Below are 23,584 nucleotides of genomic sequence, written 5' to 3'. Positions count from 1 at the left end.
AATTTCAATACTAGCTTTTTTAACACTGTGTTTGCTTCTAGAGTAGGCCAAACTCTGTAGTACTCTTGCATTTTTAACCCTGTTTCTTTCACGTTCTGATCTAGTTCGGATTGAACAGTGTAGTGATCAGTTGTAGTAGATTTTAAAAAGTCTGCTTGTACTTTTTGTTTGTAATAGACTACATCAATTAATGTTTGAGAAAAGATGGTCTCCCTTGTGATACCTGTCACAGACAATAGGCTAAGACCATACCCTCAGAGTATAAATTTTTGACGTCAATAGTTTTGCATTTCTTTTTGAGTGATCAGTTTTTAAATCTCCGTGTAGTAGATGCAATTGTTTTGGTTTGAGTGTCATTTTTCAAAATATTTTTCAAAAGTTTTTGACAACCCTGGTAAGCTTGTTTTAGGTTTGAGGTATACGAAAGTCAAAACAAGACTTTTTCATATTTTTGTTTCAGTTTTGATTGTTAGCAATTGACGATTCCTGCTAGTAAGTTTCTTCAAGACCGTTTTTACCACGCCTTCCCTCACAAAACTTGCAACTACTCCTCCTCTGGCAATTCGTCAGTTGAAGTTGTTTAGCAGCAGATAATATCAAAGATGTAAACATTTGATAATGCTGTCACCTTTGAGCCACGTTTCAATTTGGCAAAAAGTTAATGGCCGTGTATCTTATTGCAACATAAAAATTTGAAATCAAATAAATCTTTATAAAAAGATCTGAAGTTTTGCTAAAAATTAAAATCTCTAAAAGTTTAAATTAGAGAAAATCTTTGATTGAATTTGAAAACTTTTAACACTCGTTGAATATGCAAAAAAAACTATCTGTTTATTCTTTTTGAACATGGTTAAAAAATAAATTAAAGAACACTGAGTGGTTGACATATTTTTCCGCAAAAATCACCAAAACTTCTTTCCAGGTGACAAACCATTCCAACCTTCCCGAGGATTCAATTTCAGTTGTCATTCGTTGTTTGCAAAATCACAAATTCCAAACGACTGCAACAAATGTGACTCGGTAAACAACTAATTTTGCGTATATCGCTAGACTTTGGTATTTCCTGATGTTCTCTTCACCGTTAAAGAAATATGTCCCACTTCAGGCTGAGGACATCGCGAGCACTAACGCAGAAATCTCTAAAGCACAGAAAGTCTCAAAAAGGAATCTTTTCCCACTTTAGGCAGCGGATTAAAAAAGGAATTGTCCCACTTTAGGCTACGGATATGGCGAGCACAATTGCACAGAACACTCTAAAGTACAAAAAAACCCGGTCCTCTCCGTTTGTGCCCCCATCTTAAAGGCGCATATTATTTGCACCCTCAAGAAGCACGTGTCATTATTATACATAATGGCACGTGCTCTGTAATTGGGGGGCACAAACGGAATACATAATGGCACGTGCTCTGTAATTGGGGGGGGGCACAAACAGAAATGATGCAAAAAAACTCTTAAGAAAGTTCGGGGAAAAAAGACAGGCTTCGTTAGGCAGCTAAAAAAATGCACTAAATTTTTTGAACCATTCAGATTAGTTTACAGCAATTTTTTTCTACCATTAGTTGAAGTAAAGGTACTAGCTTGCAATCAGAAAACGGCTTCAATTTATTAAAAACAAAATCATTGTGTTAGGAAATGTGATTGTTTTTTTCGACTGTAACATTTGAGGTTGGAAAGAAATTTCACTTTGAGAGTTGAGGACCATAACGTAGAGTGCATGGTTTACTGTAGACGAAATCAAACCTATTTTTAAGCATCACTGTCGGTTTGCAGTTCGTGCTTTGGTAGTCTCGCGTTGATGTACTTGTTCAAATTTTTCAATGGGTTCTTCAAATTTCTCAATTTCTTTTCGGCCCCAAATATTCGATCTTTTTCATCAAAATACAGAAACTTGTAGAATAATAATTCTTTGCAAACATTAGACCCTGAGCCAGGAAGAATATGCAGGCTATTATTCAGGCCTTCTGCTGTTCGATTCTAAAATGTTTACCAAAAAAATCAAAGTATTTGACAGCCCATTCCGTTGATCATTTGAAGCGAAAGGTGGATTAAAAATGATTACACAGTCCTCGCTTGTAAAATATTTCAATGCTCTGAAGCGACTGCTGATCTCTTGTTGCATTTTTTCCCAAACGTGATTTTTTAATTCCTGATTTGTGTTGGTTTTGAACAGACTAACCACAACTTTTGATGGTTCATGAAGAAAATTTTTTGACAGATTTGTATCAACACCCATCTCTGAAGTGATGTTTGCATAGTTACCTGAAGAATATCCAATGTTCATGGCTGAAGGGACGTTGCTGCCACACTCGAATTTATAAAAAAATTATACCTTACTTAACAAATAATTGGTAATATTGCCCAAAAGTTACTCTAAGTTAGAACAAATTTTGTCGTAACCGAGATTTTGCGTATCTTTTTTGTATGGGAATAGGGTTCAGGTTATGATGTATAAACATTTCAAGCACAGTGCTTTTTGTCAGTTCTAAACATCTAGTTTGAATTTTTTTGATTGCGTGTTGTAAGATATAAGTTCAAATTGACGTAAGCAATGATTTGTTTTCTATAGTTCTAGCGTCAAAAAGAGAACGAAAGAAGAACCGACTGTTTGCTGCGTTGCTCTTTTTGTGTCTTGATTAATAACTTTAAGAGTGAAACATGTTTTTATTTTTTTGAATTTTTTTTTGCTCATATATATATATATATATATATATATATATACACATACATACATACATACATACATACATACATATATATATATATATATATATATATATATATATATATATATATATATTTATGCTCTAAAATTTTAGCAATGCTGTAATGTTGTTAAGCAAACGGTCGCTTTCATTTGCGATGACAGATGATTGAATGAATGCAATAAAAAGAGTCACCCACAGAACCAAACTTGTTCATAAATTAAAACAGAGAAATGTGCCACATAAACAAAGAGGAGGAAACAGCAGCTTCTGGAGCTGTTTCCGGACAATCACAACTTCCTCGCTCTAACCATATCCCACTCAATTGTCATTCCACAAAATGACAGCAGCAGTTTTCTTATAATGCAAACTAAAACAGTTGAACCGCCCGTTTTAAGAAAATTTTACTTATAAAGATTTCTAAAATTCAATTGTCACATGTGCTTCATGTAAACAAGAAAATGAAACAAAACAGAGCAGCCAAAATTAGAAAAGTAATTAAAAATTTTGTTCAAGCAAACGGACTGCGAAGAAAACAAACAGCTCTGTTATGAAGTTATTTGAGTTCATTAATTTTGTTCACGTTTCTGACCGAAAAAATGCTCCGCCTAGGAAAAGTTCGAATTGTAAGCAAGTTGAAAATTGTTTGTTTTCACATGCCAACTTGTTCCTATCTTCACTTTAATGGAAGAGGCCATCTTGACCGGACGTGAATTCGCACAAATTGCGCTTCAATTCCGATTTAAAAAAATAGATTTCAACCGAGTCAATTAGAGTGAAGAATTTAACAGAATGCTGCAGAAAATCATACAAAAACCATTGCTTAACAAACGTTCCTAAGAGAAGATCTCAATTCTAAACTGTTTGCCACGTTTCAAGATATTCTTCCAAAGCTAATATTCAATTATTTTGATGACATCATCCGCTGATTCCAGCACAAGTTAACAATGCTAAAATAGCCAATGCAAAATAAACAAAAATTATTATAAATATACAAATCTGACCATACGATGCAAGACAATATAAAAAAAATAGTTGAATTTGTACTGTAATTATAGCTAATCAGAGACAACGGTAGCATTGATCAGATTATTTAATACGGAAAATTTTGACTCCATAATTAACGGTCTCTTCTGCATTCGCGTTACTGATAGTGAAATTAAAATTAACTTGAACATTAACACCGAAAAGAGAGCTTCAGAAACTATCCCCTCTATTTGATAGAAGTCAAAACTGCAATATCTTCCGTGGAACAACAACGAGCTGCTAATTTTAAAACTACACTACCAAAAAAGGTTGACAATTGCTCAAATTGTCTCCTCATTGTGCCCACCCACTTTAGTGGGGGGAGGAACTATATACTCAAACTGGATTTTTTGTTCTGTTAATTTTGACCGATCGATATATTCATCGTAGAGAGTTGTGAAAGGCATCATTAGGAAGCTAGAATAGATAGAATGTCAAATAATACAACATGTTGAGTTAAAATCAGTTCTCTAGTAACGGAAGGTTAAGTTTTTACTTTTTCTAATATATATTAGTCAGTTTGGGAAGTTTTGAGACGATTTTTTAAGGAAATCTGAAGTTTATGACGATTTTTCCTAAAATGTTTCCTAAATTTATCTCGGTTTTCGTAATGGTAATTCTTGCTTCACAATTGCCTATAAATTTAGAACTGCATTCTGATCGGGACTATTTGTGACCTTTCCAGTGCCTCTCGCTCCTCTTCTTTGCAGAAAACGATGACAATCTTTGCTTTACGCAGAGAAGCATCATCTCGAGGAAAAACAATTCTTTGAAATGAATTTTTTTTTTCGTATTTTTTCCAAGTGAACTGGGTTCTTTGCCAACAAATATCGTTCCATTTCACCAAACAACTTGAATAATTCCTTGGCTAGAGACGCCCTGAGCTTCTTGCACTTATGCTGGTGTTTGCATGCATACTGTGTATTAGATCAAAATTTTAAGCTGAGTTGTTCTTGCCTTTTTACTATAAAAATTGGACATTACCAATCGAAACAGCGTGGCAAACAAGAAATTAAGAAAGCAGATTAACCTTCTTTTCTGTGTAAGCGGAGAAAATGAGAAAGAAAACACGTTTAAACGAGTTTGAGATTTCAAAATAGTAGGACTTCTTTTACGCCTTAGCACCGAATCAAACGATTTGAGCAAAAAGTAACGTTTAAAGAGCACAAATTGTGCCGTTTGTATCTTTCTGGTACCCTAGTGTATTGTTTCGTTTTCTCCTCGGAATTATCGTGGTTTAAAACTTTTTGAACATTTGACTGGTTTTCGTTGCTTGTGATCATATTTTTCTATTTTTATCATTTTTAAATTTTCGGATTAATTTATGGATAAAATTGTTTTTGATAAAAAGTTTTTCCAATTTTAGGCTTTTTTCATCAAAAATTTTACGAAATAAGCTTTTCAGTCAACTTTCTTTAAATATGCCAAGCTAACATACCTGAAAATTCCTGGCAAAATATTTGTTAACTCAAAAGATTAAAATTGTTACGCTTGCTTTCTTTTAAATTTTTGTTTATTTAAAATTGCGCCGGTTTTGATGGTTTAACTCAAAATTATGCAAAAGGGATCATTTTTTATTGATATGTTAAATGTTTTTAGTCATTTTACCCATATCCATAACATTCGTCCCAATTACGTGATTCTAAAGGGCAGGCAACACGAATAGCATCGCTAATTTGGGGGTAATCGCTGCTTTTTGTAAGCCCAAAATGTTTCGGATTGTCGATGTTTTTTTAAAAAAATTTTGCATTTTTTGATTTGTTGTACTTTAATTACAAAACCACGTTAGAAACAGCAATTCGAACCAAAGCATAATAATGGCAGTTTTTTTAGTTCCCTAAAAAAGATTAAGCAAACCTGCTTAGTCTTTTACTCTAAGAAGTTTAAGGAAACCTTCTTAGAAAAATTAATGTCATTTTCAGTTTTAAGAATACATATTCTGAAAATAAACAATGGATTTTTGATCTTTGCCAATTTTTCTCATCTTTTGGTCAAATTATAGCCTAAAGTTAGTATAAAGAGTATGCATCGTCCTTCTATTGCATTAAATTTTATTATTTTATGTGGTTTAAGAAATGGTTTTTCTGCTTAGATACTTTGAAGTTTCAATTTTTTTTACTGTTTTCCCTCTTTGAGGTTCTTTTATGTCTTGTCGCCTTAATGATGACTCAGTCATTACTTTTTGGTGTTCAAAAAAGTGAAACAATTAAGCAGATCATTATTTAGTGATTATGTCTTTAACTGCTTCAACACTGTCTTCTAGCAGAAGATAATGTAATTTTGTTTTTGTTTTATTTGCATTCTTTTGTGAACGTAAAATAAATTCAGGATAATTGCAGGTCTTAGCCGCTCTCAAAAGATGATCAGAAGATGAACCTATTTACTGATTATAGTTTAGATAGCTGAAGACCTTCATTAATTTGAAATCAAATGACTTAGAAAAAATGTAAACACGTAATTTTCGTAATTGGACATGTTTGAAACTTTGTCTCTTTTCTACCTAATCTCATTAATTTCAGGTCTCAAATCAAATAATTGGTGTTCGCGGAATCTTTAATTGAACATACCGTATGTCTTTAAAGAATTTCTCATTGCTTCAACGGCTTGAATACCGGATTTTTGAAAATTATTAACTTAGTTTTTGATTTTTCTCGTTTTTGTTGTTCTTTTTCTATTCGGACGAAGAACTCATGGTTAATTGCAGTTCTTAAAAGCACCTTTGGATAAACAAAAGAACACATTTTTAACTTAATTGGGTAATTTAGATTTTTCATGACTCTGGAATCAAATGTAATGTTCTTAGAAAAATGCAAATTTTTTTTATATGTGCTATTTGCAGTTCTTTTTGGTCAATTTGTTTCGTGGTCTCATTATTTACAGGTCACATTTTAAATTGTTTTTGTTGAAAAGAACAATTGAACTTTTCTAATCTATTTGGTGCACTGCTTATTGTTCTAACAGATTCGATACTGGTTTTCGCAAAAAAACAATAATTTAAATTTTAATTTTTGTTTATTTATCGTTCGTTTTGTAGACTTATGACATATTCAGATCTCAGTGTCTTCTGAGGAATAAAAGAGTCTTTCTAAAGATTTGGGTTGATAGCTAGATTTTTAATATCCTGGAAATTAGCAATTTTCGAGAAAAAAAATGTTAATACTGGTTACCTAGTCTTATTTTTGTGTTCAAAAGACGAACAATTGATTACGTCTTAGTTTTTCCGGAATAGATTATGGTTTCATGGACTTCGACATGGTTATCCAATTTTTTTGAAGTTTTTGTGTTTCTCGTCTGTTAGTTTACAGATTTGAGTTGGATTGGGCGCTACATTCTTTACGACACGAAGATGATTATTAGTGGTGAAATTTCTGTGGATCTGCATTTCTGTGGACCTGCATTTCTGTGGAAGTTTTTTTTTAAATAAGAAGGGAAATGCGTTTAGGTTAAATTGCTGAGAAAAGCTGAAGGCGGAGCCATTTTCCGTTCATGTGCATCTTCAAAAAATGTGCATTGATTTTCTGGCATTTTCAAAACAGATTTTTATTCAACTCCAATTTTTAGGTAAAAATTGTTTGTCTCAATTAATTAAATGACGCGGTTGGGAAGTATTTTTGACCATCCGAATCAATTAATGAGTTCTTTGATTCAATTTTGAGCCAATTTTACTATTTTGTTTATATTATATAATATATTGTATCACAATAAGGGTCATGAAGAAACTTTTACAATTTTGTGGATTATTTTGATCAGAAATTTTTCAGGGTTCTTTTTTGTCCTTCACATCTGGTTCTTTTCCTGGGGCTCCTCTTTACAAAATCAATTGAATTGGGTTTTTTTGTCAATTTAGTCGTTTAAAGAAAGGAAATTAACCGTTTCTCAAAAAATTTTGCCATTAATTGCTTTGGCGTCGCACTTGTAAAGAAATTTTTATCAGATGCTTTATCAGTTCTTTTTGCCAGATATTTTCCCTTGTTAATTCTATTGTTGTTGATTCAACTTGATTTGAACAATTAAGTAGATGGTTCCTTATGTCAAAGTGGAACCTCCAAAACAGGAAGCGCAGCGGTTTTGCAGCGTGAAATTTGTTCACTCCATATTCAAACTAGAGTGGGAAAACGGTGTTTGAGCAAAAACGTTCGAACTCTCTAGTTGTTTTTTCAGTTTTATTGGTTTTTTTTTTCAATTTCTTCATCGGATGTTTTTTTTTGTAAATGGTTTTCTCAATCCATTCATAGCTCATTCAAAGTCTAATATTTGTTTGGCCAATGAAAATAAATTGAGCTGTAAGTCAGGACTTGTCTTACCACGTTTTTTGTTTCTTTTGCCTAATTAAGAGAATAGATCAATTTTTTGGCGCTTGACCTTACTTCATTGTTTAAAAGAAAAATACACATGTTAAAACATAACGGCTAATTTTAACACTAAATTGTTGGCAAATCGGCATTTTCGATGCGGTTTGATTTGTTTTCAAAGGCAGAATTAAGATTTAAATGCTCCTCATTGTTTATTATCGTTTATTTTTGCTGTTGATTGGGAAATTGGTTTGATGATTTCTTTCATCTTTTTTTATTGTTTAAGGTTACAACCGGAGAAGGTAATGTGTTCTATCTCTCATCGCTTCCAAGGAGCAGAGAGTTGTTAACCCAGATTGTTTGTAAATTTCTAACTGTTTTCAGATAGGTTCTGCTGGACATCTAAATGTTTGCTAAACTCTTGAAATTTCAAGATATTTGGAGTCAGCTAACTTTTAAGAAAGGCAACTTAGCTGGCAAGATCGGATCGTTTATGTAAGACCACGAGTATGGTTATATCTTTAAGAGGTGTTCAAGGAACTCTTGCATATCTATAGAAATTCTTAATGGTATTTGCGTTTCAAAATGTAACTATAACAAATCTGTTTTTGCTTTTATTCTTTTCTCTATCGAGTTTTTATCAGAGTCCAAATTATGCAACTCTTATGTGAATCTACAGTTTCTGAGTTAAAAATTTTTACAAATTTTGCGAATTGAGATTATTATTTTTTTCCCGATGCTTCCTGTTATTTCCCGAGTTTTCACTGTAGTACATTTCAAATGTCATCTTGAGTTTTTAGTGGACCCTGGTGTAACTGACCACTTCAGTTAATCTTTTGGAATGGGATTTAAATGCAACATGAATTAAGTCAAACCCCAATTTTCATAAACTTGAGATTAATTTTTGTTCAAAACTCGGTTTTATCCTATCCCCCAAGTCAATTTCGGGAATGTTGCCTGTGATTGTTTACATTGAAGTTGTTACAGTGTGAATTCATAACAAAAGCAAGCAGTTTAATTCATTCTAAAATTTGTAACTTGTTTAGAAACAGTTACTTGTTCTAGTATCAATGTGAAGTTTCAGCCATCCATAATTCGAAATACGCAGGCAAAGGATTACAGTTAACAATTTGAAACGGCTTGAAATCATTAGACCATGGAAGAGTTGAAACCGAAGGGTATTCATTCATTGCTGGGAATCAGGTTGTGGTATAATTACCAAAATTAAAATTTCTCAAAACTATCGCCTTAATCCTCTGCAGAATTTGTTCATTTTGAGACAAACAGCATGCACTTTGATCAAGGTCATACCCGCAAGCAACGCCACTGTTTTTACCCTTATATGCTTAATATAACATTTACTGAGGCGTATATAACTTGCAGTGCTATGGCAACCGACACCCTAGAGTAAATAAACAGTTCAAACTCTGCGTGGTTCGATTGTGAGGTCCTGAGTGTAAATTTGATTCAAATATTAATACGAAAACCGGAACCTAAATCATAAGGGACAGAATTGATGGGATCTTTCATCCATTGCTTAATTTCCGGTCTACGAAGACTGAGTTTGATTTGGAGGGGATAAGACTCGGGTTGTCCATTTTAAAAACCCTGGTAATCGTCCTATGACATATGCGGTCCCTTGTAGACTTAATATTTTAATTTAATGTGCTTAGTTGTCATATTGAATTCATATCTGATTTCTTGTAAATTAGAAAGAAATCAGCAAATCAGCTTCAAAAGGCCAACATTTCGATTCTGGAGGAGGTTCCAAAACCTGAAGTCCTTTAAGGTTGTTTCAAACCATAAAGATAGACTACAAAATCAAAGTGTTGTCAATTTATTCAGTTGGCTGTGGCCGATCGGCTCTTCCTGGAGAAAAGTTCGTGTAGTATGATTACGATATAAAGTTAAAAAAACAGTTTTTCGGTTTAATGGCAATGAGTCCTGCAGGGTGGTATGGTCACCAAATGTTTGGTATGCTTCCGATACTTTCGGCATAATTAAAACTTACTACAGAAGACTTAAAATTCTACTACACACGTTAAGTTATAAGTTTTTCTGATGAGTTCACATAATGCAAAGTAAAATCAAGACTACAAGGAGGCTCGATGATGTGCGTGCGCGCATAATGTTCCGACCCCACTCATTCACACTTTTTAATTGATTGTCTACCAAATAAAGAACAGATAAAATTTTCCAAATTTCACTAGCTGTTACAAACTCATACCACTAATTGAACTAGATAATGCCGCATAAGGGGTCCAATGAGACTCACCATTATCAAGACAACGAGAAAAAACAAACCACAGAAATACCAACAAGAAATTTCGATTACGCCCAAAACTAAACTCTTAGTAATAAAAACATCAGTTAAAACACAAAACTGAAAAAGAATAATGTCGGCTTCACAAGACGGTGGATGGTACCTGACATAAAATTGACAAAATTTCAAGTCGACGAAAAAGGGCAATGTTGACACATACTCCGATATTTTTGAATACAATTAACTTGAAGGACATTAAAAACAATTGGCAATCAACTGAATGCATTAGAGTACTTCAAAGTTATACCTCCATAGTAAAACAATACTTCCTGTTATTATTCAGAATCAATCATACGGCCACAAAAACAACAACATAAGCCAAATTTACAACAAAAATGCGCAATAAAAAGTACTGAAGTGATTGAAACGATAAGCTTTTTGCCAAGACTAATAAATGTTGTTAATTGCGCCGCTATTCAAAAAAAATTTGGACATATCAGGATTGGGTCAATATGACAGAACAGGAAAAAATTGGGGCAAATCTTAAAAAGTCTTTTAATGACTTGCCTCAAAGTTATGAAATCATTTGATAAACATAGTATCACTAGTATCAACGAGTAGATTCTGTTGTTTATTTAGCTGAAACAAAACGAAACTTGTCATTGGTGGCATGAAGCTGCCAATTGACTGAATTAAGATTAGAACGGGGTTAAAATGAAAGGTTCAGCATTCTTTCTATCAAAAAATTTGTTCAGAGTCAAAAAACTATTAGTCATCAACTGAACTCAAACGATAGGTTCATCTGTACCTATTTAAGAAGTCAATTGGACATTCATAAACATTTCATATACTTGTTTAAGTCATGGAACTACAAAGGAAGAAGAGATACAGCGGTAAAAATCAAAACTAGTAGGTTTACTAAAAAAACAGTGTCGAACCGTGAAAAAAAACATGTGCATTGGGTTTTGGTCTATCGTGAGTGAAATTTGTTTTTGACCAAATTTCATTAAATGTTTTAGCAAAATAATGGACATGGGAAGAAAACAAAACTTTTATGGAAAGATTTTGAAGAAAGACAGCGCTCAAATGCAATCAGAGAGACCTCCCCTGATTTGTTAAAAACCACGATTTTTTAAAAAGCACGCTTTCTATCGCCAGCTGCTCAATAGGACACAAAATTGGTCCAAATTTCAGAGTATTACGTTACAAAGAAAAATTACTTTAAAAGTGGATACGAGGTCAAATGTTGAAAAAAGTTTAAAGTCTTCATCAATCCCCGAAAAAATGAAACTGAAAAAAAACCTTATTAATTAAACATTATACATTCTACGCTTGAGAGTTTTCTAATGACACCACTCAAAACTCTCTATGAGTATCTTGATCGGCCATAATTAATTGAGAAAAATACAATTGAGCATGTAGTTCCTCCAGCCCACTAAGCCGGGGGGGGGGATGGAAAGATAATGAGCCAATTGTTCCAAAAAAATTGGAGTGTGAGCTTATCTTTTACTGCTTGGTTGTTATGCGAAAACACTTAAAATAACTTGAAAATCTATTCACTCAAGATCTTTGATATTCAATTCGATAGAGATATTAATTTGGAAGCAAATGTGCTATCAAAATTAAAATATTGTCATTACAAGTACATAGTCCGGAATTGACACCAGTTTATTAATAAAAAATTGCTGCTGAAGTGGTAGGATTGGCAACATAATGCGTCACTATACGCAATTGGTGATATTTTACCAAAAGTCTGACTGAAAAAAAAGTATATTATACTAGAACTTTCAAAAATGTTATCTTCTGATTTTTTTTAAAAAAAAATAACTGAGGAGTTCAAAACGCAGAGAGCTTAATTGTGAAAATTGTGAAATGCGGTAACTGTTTTCTATATACAGAAACAATAATCTGTGAACTCAAGCGACAATGGCGAGAAATGTTTACTATTACAATGAGGATCAATCCTGTGTTTTATTTTCTAAGCTTTGAGAAAATTTTGACAATACGCTTTTTTGTGTCTTTTTTTAACGTAAATTGTCTTTTTTAAACGTGGTAAGATATCTATAAATTGTTTAAATTAAATTTTTCTACCAACTTTGGTGTATTTCGTTCAATAATCAAATTTAAAGCGCAGAAAACAGTCAATGTTTTACCTGGGTTTTCCACTAAGTACTGTTGTAATTTTTTGAGGACAAAAAGCAAACAAAATAACATTTCAGTACCGTCGATTCTATAAATATGAAAAATTTACGTTAATACAAAATGCATTAAAATAGGCCCTGTCGGATGTAAAGCAGATATTTTAACAAACTTTTTTTAACGAATGTTTATGTCAAAACACACTTATCACAATCTGCAATATCTCTGAATCCAATAGCTAAGCGTTCAGCCCATCAATTCTCTAACGTCTGATCAACAATTATTAGAAGGCCGGTAGTGGAACAAACTAAGATTTTACATTATTTTGAACCTTCAACTGTATATAGAAGCAGAAGTTGTTATAATTTTTTCTAGCACGCTGAATCAACTGAATTTAACTGAATTTTTATAGCACGCTGAATGGACTGGATTTCGTCGGTTGAAATTTACAGAATAGACAAAACTAGCATTTTTCAAAGAAAAAAAAACGACCAAAACTTAAAATTTTAATCACTTAATTCAAAGCAAAAATTACCGAATTTTTTAATCACTATATTTTCAATTGATTATATTTTTGGAATTAAAGACGCCGAGATTTTGGCTGAAACTTGTGAAACTCAATAAAAGTTTTCTTTAAACTGAAGCAATCTTCTGCAAAATTATAAAATGATGGCAAAAAACTGTTGAATATAACAATCTAGATCAATTCTGTGTTTTTGAGTCAAATTTGAGATGTCAGGCCATATTTTTTGTATAGGATTTTATCAGACAGTAAACAATTGCAAATTCTGTTTACCTGACTTGCTGTCCTGTATTACTTGCTAAAACGTCTACAATTATTTTTTGTGTTTTTTCTACTCTAGTACTCTAGCATTATGCTTTCGTAAAGAAAGCTAAACATCGAAAATGCAATTCTTGTACAATGTGTGTAATTGACGGAAAAAAAGACAAATACTCACAAAGCAAGCCAGACACAAGATTCCCAGTTTCCAGCGATCAGCACCACTTAATTGAGGATCGCATGATGTTTGTTCAAACGATCAACAATGTATGCAGGGAATTGTATTGAATAACTTCAAGATCAAGGTAAAAATATTCCATGTCAAGCTCAGAATAGTGGTGACTAAGGAAAGATGTAAATGTTGCATCTGGAACTTCTGCTAAGTATTGGTGTCACTCTTTTGGAAAATAGGGCCTAATAATTTCAGTTCATAAAAAAATCAAATTAACTGATTTAGCAATTTTGACGAAAAGATAGCCTCTATAGAGGCAATTAAGATGTGAAACTGTTATTGATCATTTTTTCATTTTTCTTAAAAAATTGCATCAAATAGAATCTTTTAGACCACTTAGTCCATTTTTACTGGTAGCGCACTGACACGATCTTCGTTTGCTCAGAAGAAAGCTCTTTTTGTACTTCCGGTTCCTATGAAAGTGCTGTGCAACTAACTATTTGGCGGCCTTTCCTTATTGCAATTTTTGGAACAAAGGCGTTTTTACTGGCGGTAGCAGGAACAATTTTGGTCTCATCCTTCATTTTTGCAATGAAAATGATTCGGATTTTATTTTGGCTTTATTCTTTTTCAAAACGTTTTTTTTTTAATTATTTTTCTCCCAATTACAGACAAGTCTGTTTTCATTTTCAGGATATAGCAATGAGAGGTCCCAATAATTATCAATATCAAGCAAGACCCACCGACGAAAATTTGTGTATATCGGAATAAAGCACATTTTTTAATCTTAGGCATTTTTTCATGTTTTCCTGAGTTTTGCCGGCTTTTATAGTTCTTTTTGTAGTATTAGGACTGAGCCTAAACAATCAAGACTCTTTTTTGTTATCTAAGGTTTTCAGTTAATCAGTGAAACCATCTAAGGCTTTTGTATAGGTATTGTTTTTCTGCTAATATAATTCAGTAATTATCCAAATTTCAGCTTTTTTGTTTCGTATACTGACCTTTTGTTTGTCGAGTCAACTGTTTCGGAAAAATTCGAAACGAATACTTGTCCTAATGGAGAAGCAGCAATAGCATTCATCTAATTTTGGATTTTTCGTTTCAAAAATTGGGATCGGGGCACTGTCTTTATTTGGAAAATGATTTTGTCTTTTCCTTTTTTCATTTTTTAATTTATTTTTTATTTTTTTTTTACTTTTCTTTTTTTTAAGGCTAATAGTTGCTACAAAGTTGCCAACTTTCGTTTTCCTTCTGTCACACTCGAGCGTAGTCTCAGCGAAGAACGAGGTCTAACCCTGTTTCAAGTGAATCATAAAATCATCTTCAATGCTGTCTGATAATTTATAAAATATTTGCGACAACGAATTTCCAATGAATTTTCTCCTAATTTTGGGAAATTTCAAATTCTTCATTACTTTTTTTTCTGTCTTCTCCGATTTTTACATTGACATTAGGTCAAAGACTAAATTAATTGCATTGGAAGATGGTTTTAATGATTATACTTAATGTTTATTTTGAATAGATAATGATTTGAAAGGCTTCGATACCGTCTTCTCACAAAAATTAATTGACAAAACTCAAAGATTTTTCATGGCGTTGAAGCCATTCAATAGATTCAGTTGATGACTTGATCTTTTTTAATTTGAAATTAATAGTTTTTAAAAAGCTTTAACGTATTTTGTTATTTTGTAACTTCGCCCTCTTTGTTTTTCTAGTTGTCTACACGTCAATATTTTTAATAATCACCGGTCGCAGATTTTCTCTGCTCGAACGCAATTTACTTTGTTTTGTTTAGCTTTAAGTTTATGCTATATATTTGGTAGACAGTTAACACAAAAATGTGGTTGCGCGGGGTCAGAACATTATGTGCAGACGCACATCACCGAGGCTCCTTGTTTGAACGTTTAATTTTGTTAACGAGTCCTTTAGATGTTATAAAACACACATCAGAACTTGTAAGATTCCTATAAAAAGTTATTATCTAATCTAACTGCTTGAAAAGCACCTTTACCTGGGAAGACTCTATGAGACAAAAGTTTATGCAGGAAAATTAAATTGGCGGTGGGAATTAAGATAAGAAGTTCACATTTTTTGCAAAATTTATAGACTCTTTTGTTGAAGTGTCGACCTCAAGGCAATCCTGCAGGTGATAGAACTTTGGAAAATTTAAAATTATGTTATATAACCTATATCCAATATAATATATTTTATTATGTACGATCTGCAAGAGTATATAAATAGACGCAAACGTTGTTATGAACTCTTTCAAGTCGACGAACGTGTCGACCGTGCACAATCATCCTAAGAGTTGATAATAAAAGAAATGTTCCGTTTTTGGTACGGAAACTCAACTGCGCGAGAAAAACCCACAAGCATTTTTCAACGCAAAAATTATAAATACTATTTAGGAATGATTTTTAACAGTGATCAGAGTTTCCGGTTACCAGACTAACCCAGATCAGTTAATGAGAATGCGAGAATGAAGTAGTCACTGGGGTGTTTGGGTTTCTTGCGGAAGAAACAGTGGACAAGGAGGAAGTTGCCCAGGGTGCCGATCATACCCAGGACCATTTGTACCTTCTGTTTTACTTCGAACTCCTCGCCCCCTCCCACAGCATTGTCATCCAGGGACGACTGTGTAAAGTTGGAATTGTTGAAAGGACTGTTGGAAAAATTAGAGTTTAAGGAATTGTTGTAATAATCAGGAGACAAAGGAAGCAAAGACGGAGGTGGGATGGTCATTTTTTTGGATGGAAAAACTTGAATTGGAAAATTTTGATTTAATAATTCTAACTTATGATGCAAAGGGAATATAAAAATAGAGCAACCAACTTAGATTTGCTGATTACAAGTTGTAAAATCGAAAATTGTAAAAGCTAATTATAAAATAAACTTGAAGTTCTTCCCATTGAAAAAAGTCTGAAATACAGTCGAAAACGATCGTTTGTATCGTTTGGTAATGTTCAAAGTTAGGCGAAAACTCAAATTAGTGGAAACTCAAAAAACAGCTCCTTGAAGTTTTACTTTTAAAACTTGCTTAAAAATACTCAGCTACTAAAAAAGAGCAATCAACCAATACAAAACTACGCGGCTTAAATAGACTGAACAAATAATATTTCAGCTGCTGATGGCGAGAGAAAGAAAATTATATCAACAATAACGTCACCCCAAAAACATAATTGGCATGTTCAAAAACTTCAGGTCAAATTAAACAGCCAATTCAATTTGATTAAATGGTTTGATAAAATTGCGAAAACAAAGATTAGTACCAAACGTTATCTGGTAAATTAAGCGGAGTATCGTCTCGAATCTAATGCACTAAAACAGATTAAGCAACCAATTTATGACGCAAAAATGAAACTTGGTTTGAACTCACGCGATCTTTAACCCCAGTAATGTTTTGTCTAAATTGACAACATTCAAAGTCATCCAGTAAAAGTAAAAACCCAAGCACAATTTTGCCCAAAATGCTTTGGCCAATATGATTTGATGGAAAATTTATTTAAGAAAAGAATGAGAAATCTATAGGGTGTTAGAGCAACCCGAACACAGTAAATATATACGGTCTGCTTTGAAGGAAAACATCCCAAATCCTTAATAAATTTCATTGGTCAAAATACAGGAAAAGATACTAAATATATTTTAAGCAAAAATGTAACGACTAGTTGTAAAACGAACGCTTTGGTAAAATTTTGTGACTAGAACAATTTCAATATTTGAAATGTCGTCATTTCTGATTTAAACTTAAAAGTATGGTCATCTCAAATAGCAAAAATAATGAGGAAAATAATGAGTTTTTGTGATGTCACATCATGTTGAGTATGAACTTGTAATTTGGAAGGATTTGTTTTAAAACAAACTCCAGAATCAAATTATAGATTAAATTATCCCCATACCTCCACCTCATTATCACATAAATTAAAAATAACTACCAAGTTGGAAAAGTTTAAGTTGGGGGTGGGGCTTTTACCCACTTTCAATTAGTTTGTGTCGCAATTTGTATTCAAACCATGTCACTAAAATAAGATCGAAACTACCAATGCTCTCAGAAAATGACACCAGTTGCGATTATGTTACCTATAGAATTATACAATAGATCCACAGGAAACCATTTTTATTCTATTCAGTTTCAGAACAAGTTGGTTTTCATTTTGAGACTTTGAACTTTTGTCTTCGGGACCGCTTCTCTCAAACTTTTCCGCAGTTTCAAAAGATTATGTTTAAAGATTCACCATCCTTGTTTCATCGGTTTTTTATTTTAAGAAGGGCTATAGCGTTTGCTTTACTCAACTGTTCCGTTAGGAATTGGATTCTAAGCAAAACATGGAAAAAACTACTGTTTAAAAAATTTGCAGCAACAAGATGACTAAAAGATTGAGTTTAGCTTAGCCAATGCTAAGAATTTATACTATCAAAAAATGTCGAGCAAAACCAGTTTTGTACTTGCGCTTTGAATACTGAGACAAGCATGTGAAGTCAAGCCGAATGTTATACAAGATTAAATTAATCTTTCACAAATAGAACATTGTTAACCGTTACAATCAACACAGTGCATATTGTTTATTTTTGTTCCGACCCTACTTAGTGGGGGGGGGGACTATGCATGCAAATGGGTTTTTGTTCAGTCAATTTTCGCCGATCAATATATTCATCGTAGAGAGTTGTGTGGTATCATAAGAAAGCCCTTCAAGCGTAGAATTGGGAATTCAAAAGATTTTTCTCAATTTCACGTTTTCGAGGAGTTATTGAGGTTCAAAAATTTTGCAAACAGATGATGTTTGACGTAATTTTGTTCATTTAGCATCTTTTTTGATCAATTTTTGTATAGATTTTGTATCATTTTGCATCAAATTGTTTTTTCAAAATTATTTTATTGGTGAAATATGGAACATTTACGTGTTCTTGACGGAATATCAGTGATAAAAAAGTTTTTTTTTTGTTTTCAATCAAAAGTATTCGAATTGCATTTAAAAATGTTATCGCAATTTTCAGAATGTTATGTCAATTACAGAAAGTCAATTTTCAGATCAAGTTTCCAATATCGAAAAATCTCATTTACGTAATCTTTCACAAAAAAAAAACATTGTTAATTGTTACAATCGAGACAGTGCATGTTTTACAATTTCTAATGTATTCCCATGCACAAGCAAATCAGAATACTAATCAATTCTTCAAAGCACGGAGTGCTTGCGAGCCCCACCGGACTACTGCCCATGGCAATTGAACTTTGCTGCAGTGAACAAACCTTAAAGGAAAAGAAGCCAAGACTTCTTTAAAACCTTTTCGAGCGTTTCTGTGACATAATTTTTGATGGTATTAAAGAGTGTGAGAACTATCAAATGGAGTAAATTGAAAATATTAGAAGAAAACAAGTTTATCGCTTCCATCAAATGCGCGTCCGTTTGTATTAGCAGCCAAAAAATCCGTAAATTCATTACCGAGCCGTCTATCGTTTGTTTGGTTTTAGAAGTTTGTCTGCAACTCCTCACTCATTCCTTAAATTCCTTATTTTCTCTTATAGTTTCCAAGGTTGTTTGCCAGACGTGACACCTCAATCCCCCGCGGCCCTTCTGTTGTCACTTTTTAAAAAAATTGAATAGAAAACTGGTTTTTCAATCAGCGATCAACTCTGTGATTCTTATTTAGTTTACCGTTTGAACAAAAATAACATCGAAAAAGGCCTCGATCTTGAATTGCCGATCGCCAACTGACTCTTTGCACGCTCTGATCAAGACAAAAAATTTTGTGTTGATCAGAAGGTGCGAATAATCACTTGGCGCTAGGCCAATTTAAAACCAAAATCAGTTTTTTTTGTTTAGACAATAAAAAAATTAGGAATGACAAAAATTAAGATTTTGAATGTTTGCAGCTTTTTTTCTGTTCCATTTTTCATGTTAATTAAACATCTAATTTAGGAGCACGTAGTTAAGGTAGGAAACTTTCACCAACTTTTTGACGTAGATATGGCATAGAAAATAAACTTGAGCTTAATTTCATTCTCTCTGAATCTCATATCTAAATCCGTTGGCTAAATTCAATTTCGTCTATTGCTCCGCGTTTTAACCTAAAGTTAACTAACGAGGATTCGATCCGCGTATTCCAAATTCAAAGTTTGATTGAATTTGCCAAAATAAAGCTATAGGCAATCGCGACGCCAATTCATCTTTGGAAAGTGACATTTGTAGTACGAAGTTGTTCAAGCAATTTGGCATAAGCATAACATGGTGCAGTCTGCATTTGAATTGCGTAAGACTCCTTTTCTCATCGATGCTTTTTGGGAGAAACCCAGTGCAGTACCACCTCTAAATAGGGCAAAATGGATAATCCAGTGGAAATTAGCTTTCTTCGCGAAAAAGAACGTATTTTTAAGCGAAATGCTCCAAACCCACCAGAATTAGTACCACAACCAGAAGAGCCGACATACGAGGAACGATTGCAGGGCCACACCCAGCAATCTGAGCACGATAGCAGACTTGAAATGCACAATTGAAGTTAGCATGGCAGAATAGATGCAAGAAAATGGACGAAATCGGAATATTATGTGGTGAGAAACTGTAGAACCTTCAATTGTGGCATATTCAACAGCTCCGCGTTAGAATCTAATGTGGGTTAACAAGCTTTCGCTCTCCGAAATCGAAATTCAGAACTTTACTGAATTTGCAATTTCTACTACAACTTTTGAAAGTGACATTCGTAGTACGAAGTGAGTGAAACAGTTTGTCATTAGCATAACAAATTTACTAGTTGAGAACCGAGATAGTGCTTTGCTTTCATATCACAAGGAAATTTTTTTATCTCGCAAGAAAACGCCACAGATGGTATCTAAACGCCCATTAATTTCAACGATTTAGAAATCAATAAAAACCTGAAAAATTTAATACCTCAAGCGTCCCGCAATCACCGGGGTAAAACATCAAACAGATAACGTTATTGTTTTGTGTTCAAGGTTGCCTCTCAGAAGATTTACGATATGAAAGATTGAGTGGATTCATAAGAGAAGACCAGTTACATTTTGCACAACGCAGAATAAACTTTTTAAATCTGCACAATTTTTAACTTTTGTGACTTTCAAAAAAACATATAATGTCGATGTGGAAAAACTCATGAGCACACATAAATTCTGGTAGTTAAATATTTTGCATAAACTTAAATATGGTAGACTTGATTGGTGAGTTCCGGAAAAACCGTTCTTAGTTACAATCGGATGGTGTCAATCCATCCGAAAATAACGTTATGACTACTATCTCCGATCTATTAAATTTCGATCTTGATGATATTGGTTTCACCCTAACATTAAAACCAATACTAGTCAGACAAAAATGAGAAAGCCTCGCAGTATTGAAGTATAATTTTTATAAACGATGTTATCTCTAGTTAATCATCTTTCGGTTGAGGTGTCCCTTCCTGAGCAGCATTTTGTGCTCATTTGCTACTCCAAATGTTAAACTGTTACCCCTTCCTTACTTCATGGGAAGACTAAGACCAAATCAGTCTATATTCAACGATGTTCCAAAAAGGTAGTGACTTTATTTATTTAGGATATCTTAGTCAGTAACCTTTAATTTTTCAGCCAAGCTAAAAAATAAGTGTTAAGGATTGTTCGGTGGAAACAATGCATTGACGAAATTGGCGATGAGTTCACAACAACAATCCTAAAAAGCCAATTTCTCTGAATTGTTTTGTCTCAGCTCATGACAAGTATGATAAAGAAAATTAACTGTGGTATGAAAGAAGTCTTTTTTCGTTCCGAATATAGTTTTTCAAAGGACTTCTGAATGAAGAAACCTTTGGTCTTGAAATCTCATTGGTCTTGAAATAAAGATCGACAAATTGTCAATCATTTTTCTCAAATAATGAATGAGATGTGGAAAACTGCTCTCAGCTCATCAACTGTGTCACCAAACGCAAGTTTGTTTGTTTTAACAAACGGTAGAAACGAAAATGCTTTCAAAAACCAAAGTTCTACTGCTTTTGTGGATCTTAGTTCCGCTATATCAAAGGAATTTTAACATAGGTGACAAGGTGTACAGACAAAATTCCTCAATATTTTAAGAAGACCAAGATTTTGAAAATGCTACCGGGGTTGGGCTCCCAGCGCATCCCATCAACGGTTCATAGAAATTTCATAAAAACTCCATCCATGGTTCATCGGTGGTTAGTTACCACTTCTTCTTGGATCATAGAAAACTCATCGATAGGAAAGCTCTGATTTTCACTGGATCATAAAAACTCCATCGATGGGAAATGACTGAAACAAAGAAAAACCGTAGAACTTGATCTTGAGTCTCAAATCAAAGCAGGAAAATTCAAGATATGACTTTACACATACATAGCGCATCCACAAATAGCAAAAACATAACAATACATTGAATGAAATAAAGCATCATTGAAACCTGCCTTTTTTCTCAGTTTTTCTTTTCTTCTTCTGAAATGGAATCTTATGGCATTTGTTGCTACTAGTAGGTGTCAAGAATTAATGTTTTGATTAGCTCTAACTTGAAGATGCTTGCATCCGGTATAGATATTTATCACGGTGCAGGAATTTAGGATCTATTCTGTTGTCGCCCCCCATTACAGAGTCGTTCCTATCCGTAGGTACCCCCACGAAATATTGTGCCACTATATTATAGCCATTGAGGTCTTATGTATATTCACGATAGGGGGGTGACAAAGTTTGAGGAAGGAACAATATCCTTTCCTTCAATGTAGAACTTGAATTTTTAGTATTTCTGGAGATCTGGGTCTACCCCCCCCCCCCCGGCAACACTGGAAATTTTGTAGTGACAGTTAACACCATTTTTTTTAGAAAAACTTGTGAGATTTTCGAAATTTTCATTTTCATGTATGTTCAACGATCAATCGATAGAAATAATGATTTTCTATTATCCTTCGATGGAAAGTTAGGTTTTATGGAATTATGGAATAATTTAATAGCCTACTGTTAAATGTGACAACAAAGAACCAATAAAATTGTTCTTCTCTGAAAGTATGTGTTCATCTTATCTGAATTATTTTGGTTTTATTTGTTCTATTAATCGTTTCGATTCAATTATTTCCGTGGATTTGCGTTCCTGCTGATTAACAACCTTTTTTCGTTTTCCTGGCTTTTGTATGGTAGAATAGGTCAGATAAAACACAAAAACAGAAGAAACGGTTTCGAAAAGTCTCATAATACTCGAAAATTTACAATACAAGCTAAGAAATGAACTCGAACCAATTTTTGTCCAGTTTTGCGAGTATAGATATTAGTTTTCGGGATCAGCATCTCTAAGGGCAAAATCAAAGTTTTTCCGGAAATTGAAAGCTTGATTTTTGAAGCTTAGTCCCTAAGTTATGCCCTTTAACCAGCGTTTCAATTGAACTCAAATATGTAAAATGCTCAAAGTTAAATTTTGTTCAAAAACAAGTTTCAGACTCACCATTTTGCAAATTGTTACCGTATCACCACAAGCTTATGAATAACTAGATTGTTCACCATGTTCTTAACTAACTTTTTCATTAAATTTTTTCCAGTCTCTTGGGTTCTGATGCAGTTATGGCCAGGCTGTTGTTTTTTATTCTTAATACGGCATCTTCCTGGAGGTTCCTTTAAACATCTAATCACACGGTAAAAAGTGAGAGAGCCACATTTTCGATGATTTCTACCACTCAGCAAATGATTTTTTGTGCTTGAACATGCATCAATCACTTCGCTAGAGAAAAACGATCACTAAGCCACTTTTCAAATTTTAATCGAGAACGTAACTTTTTAGCAGCCATTGAATTTAGTCTCCAAAATGACAAGTATCCTCGGCTGTCTTGCATTTTCAATGATACAGCTTATTGTTTTTGTCATTTCGTCGCTTGAAAAAACTAAGGTTGTCCATGATATGATGAAGAAAACTCTTCTTCCGGATTATTTGATGTTTCTGCTTTCTTTTCGTTTTTGTTTACTATTGCGTATGTGGGTTCATTGTCCTGAAAGTCAATTGACCTTGTTACCGTTAAAAAACTTAGTCTTGGCGTCAATAGTCATTTCTATTTGTTGGTTGAACTAGGTAGACGTGGAATTCAAAATTTTCCGATGTTTTTTCCTCGCTGTTGGGTTAAATTAGGTATTCAATGTTAAAGTGGCTTATTTCTGTTTGAAAAATTGTATCATCTTGATTTCCTTTTCTTAAGCAAATGTTCCGCCCAGTTTATTGTTTGTTTATGCGTTTGTGTGCGTTC

General features: G+C 33.4%; 2 protein-coding genes across 3 annotated transcripts in view; one reads left to right on the top strand and one right to left on the bottom strand.

The window, feature by feature from the left end:
- Positions 1-16,973, bottom strand: part of LOC142337678 (uncharacterized) — a 152,772-nt gene extending 135,799 nt beyond the window's left edge. For both annotated transcript variants that reach the window (XM_075387110.1, XM_075387111.1), the window contains exon 1: positions 15,829-16,973. In XM_075387110.1, coding sequence (XP_075243225.1) covers positions 15,829-16,117 — 289 coding nt within the window. In that variant the 5' untranslated portion in view covers positions 16,118-16,973. The remainder of the gene's footprint in view (positions 1-15,828) is intronic.
- The window catches only part of LOC142337679 (prostaglandin E synthase 3-like), a 250,825-nt gene that overhangs the window by 153,310 nt on the left and 73,931 nt on the right, over positions 1-23,584 (top strand). The window lies entirely within an intron of this gene.

Source organism: Convolutriloba macropyga, chromosome 4 (genome assembly GCF_964194025.1).
Source record: "Convolutriloba macropyga chromosome 4, txConMacr16.3, whole genome shotgun sequence".
Taxonomy (NCBI): domain Eukaryota; kingdom Metazoa; phylum Xenacoelomorpha; order Acoela; family Convolutidae; genus Convolutriloba; species Convolutriloba macropyga.
Note: the sequence above shows the minus strand (reverse complement) of the source record. Positions and strands in the feature narration are given on the sequence as shown.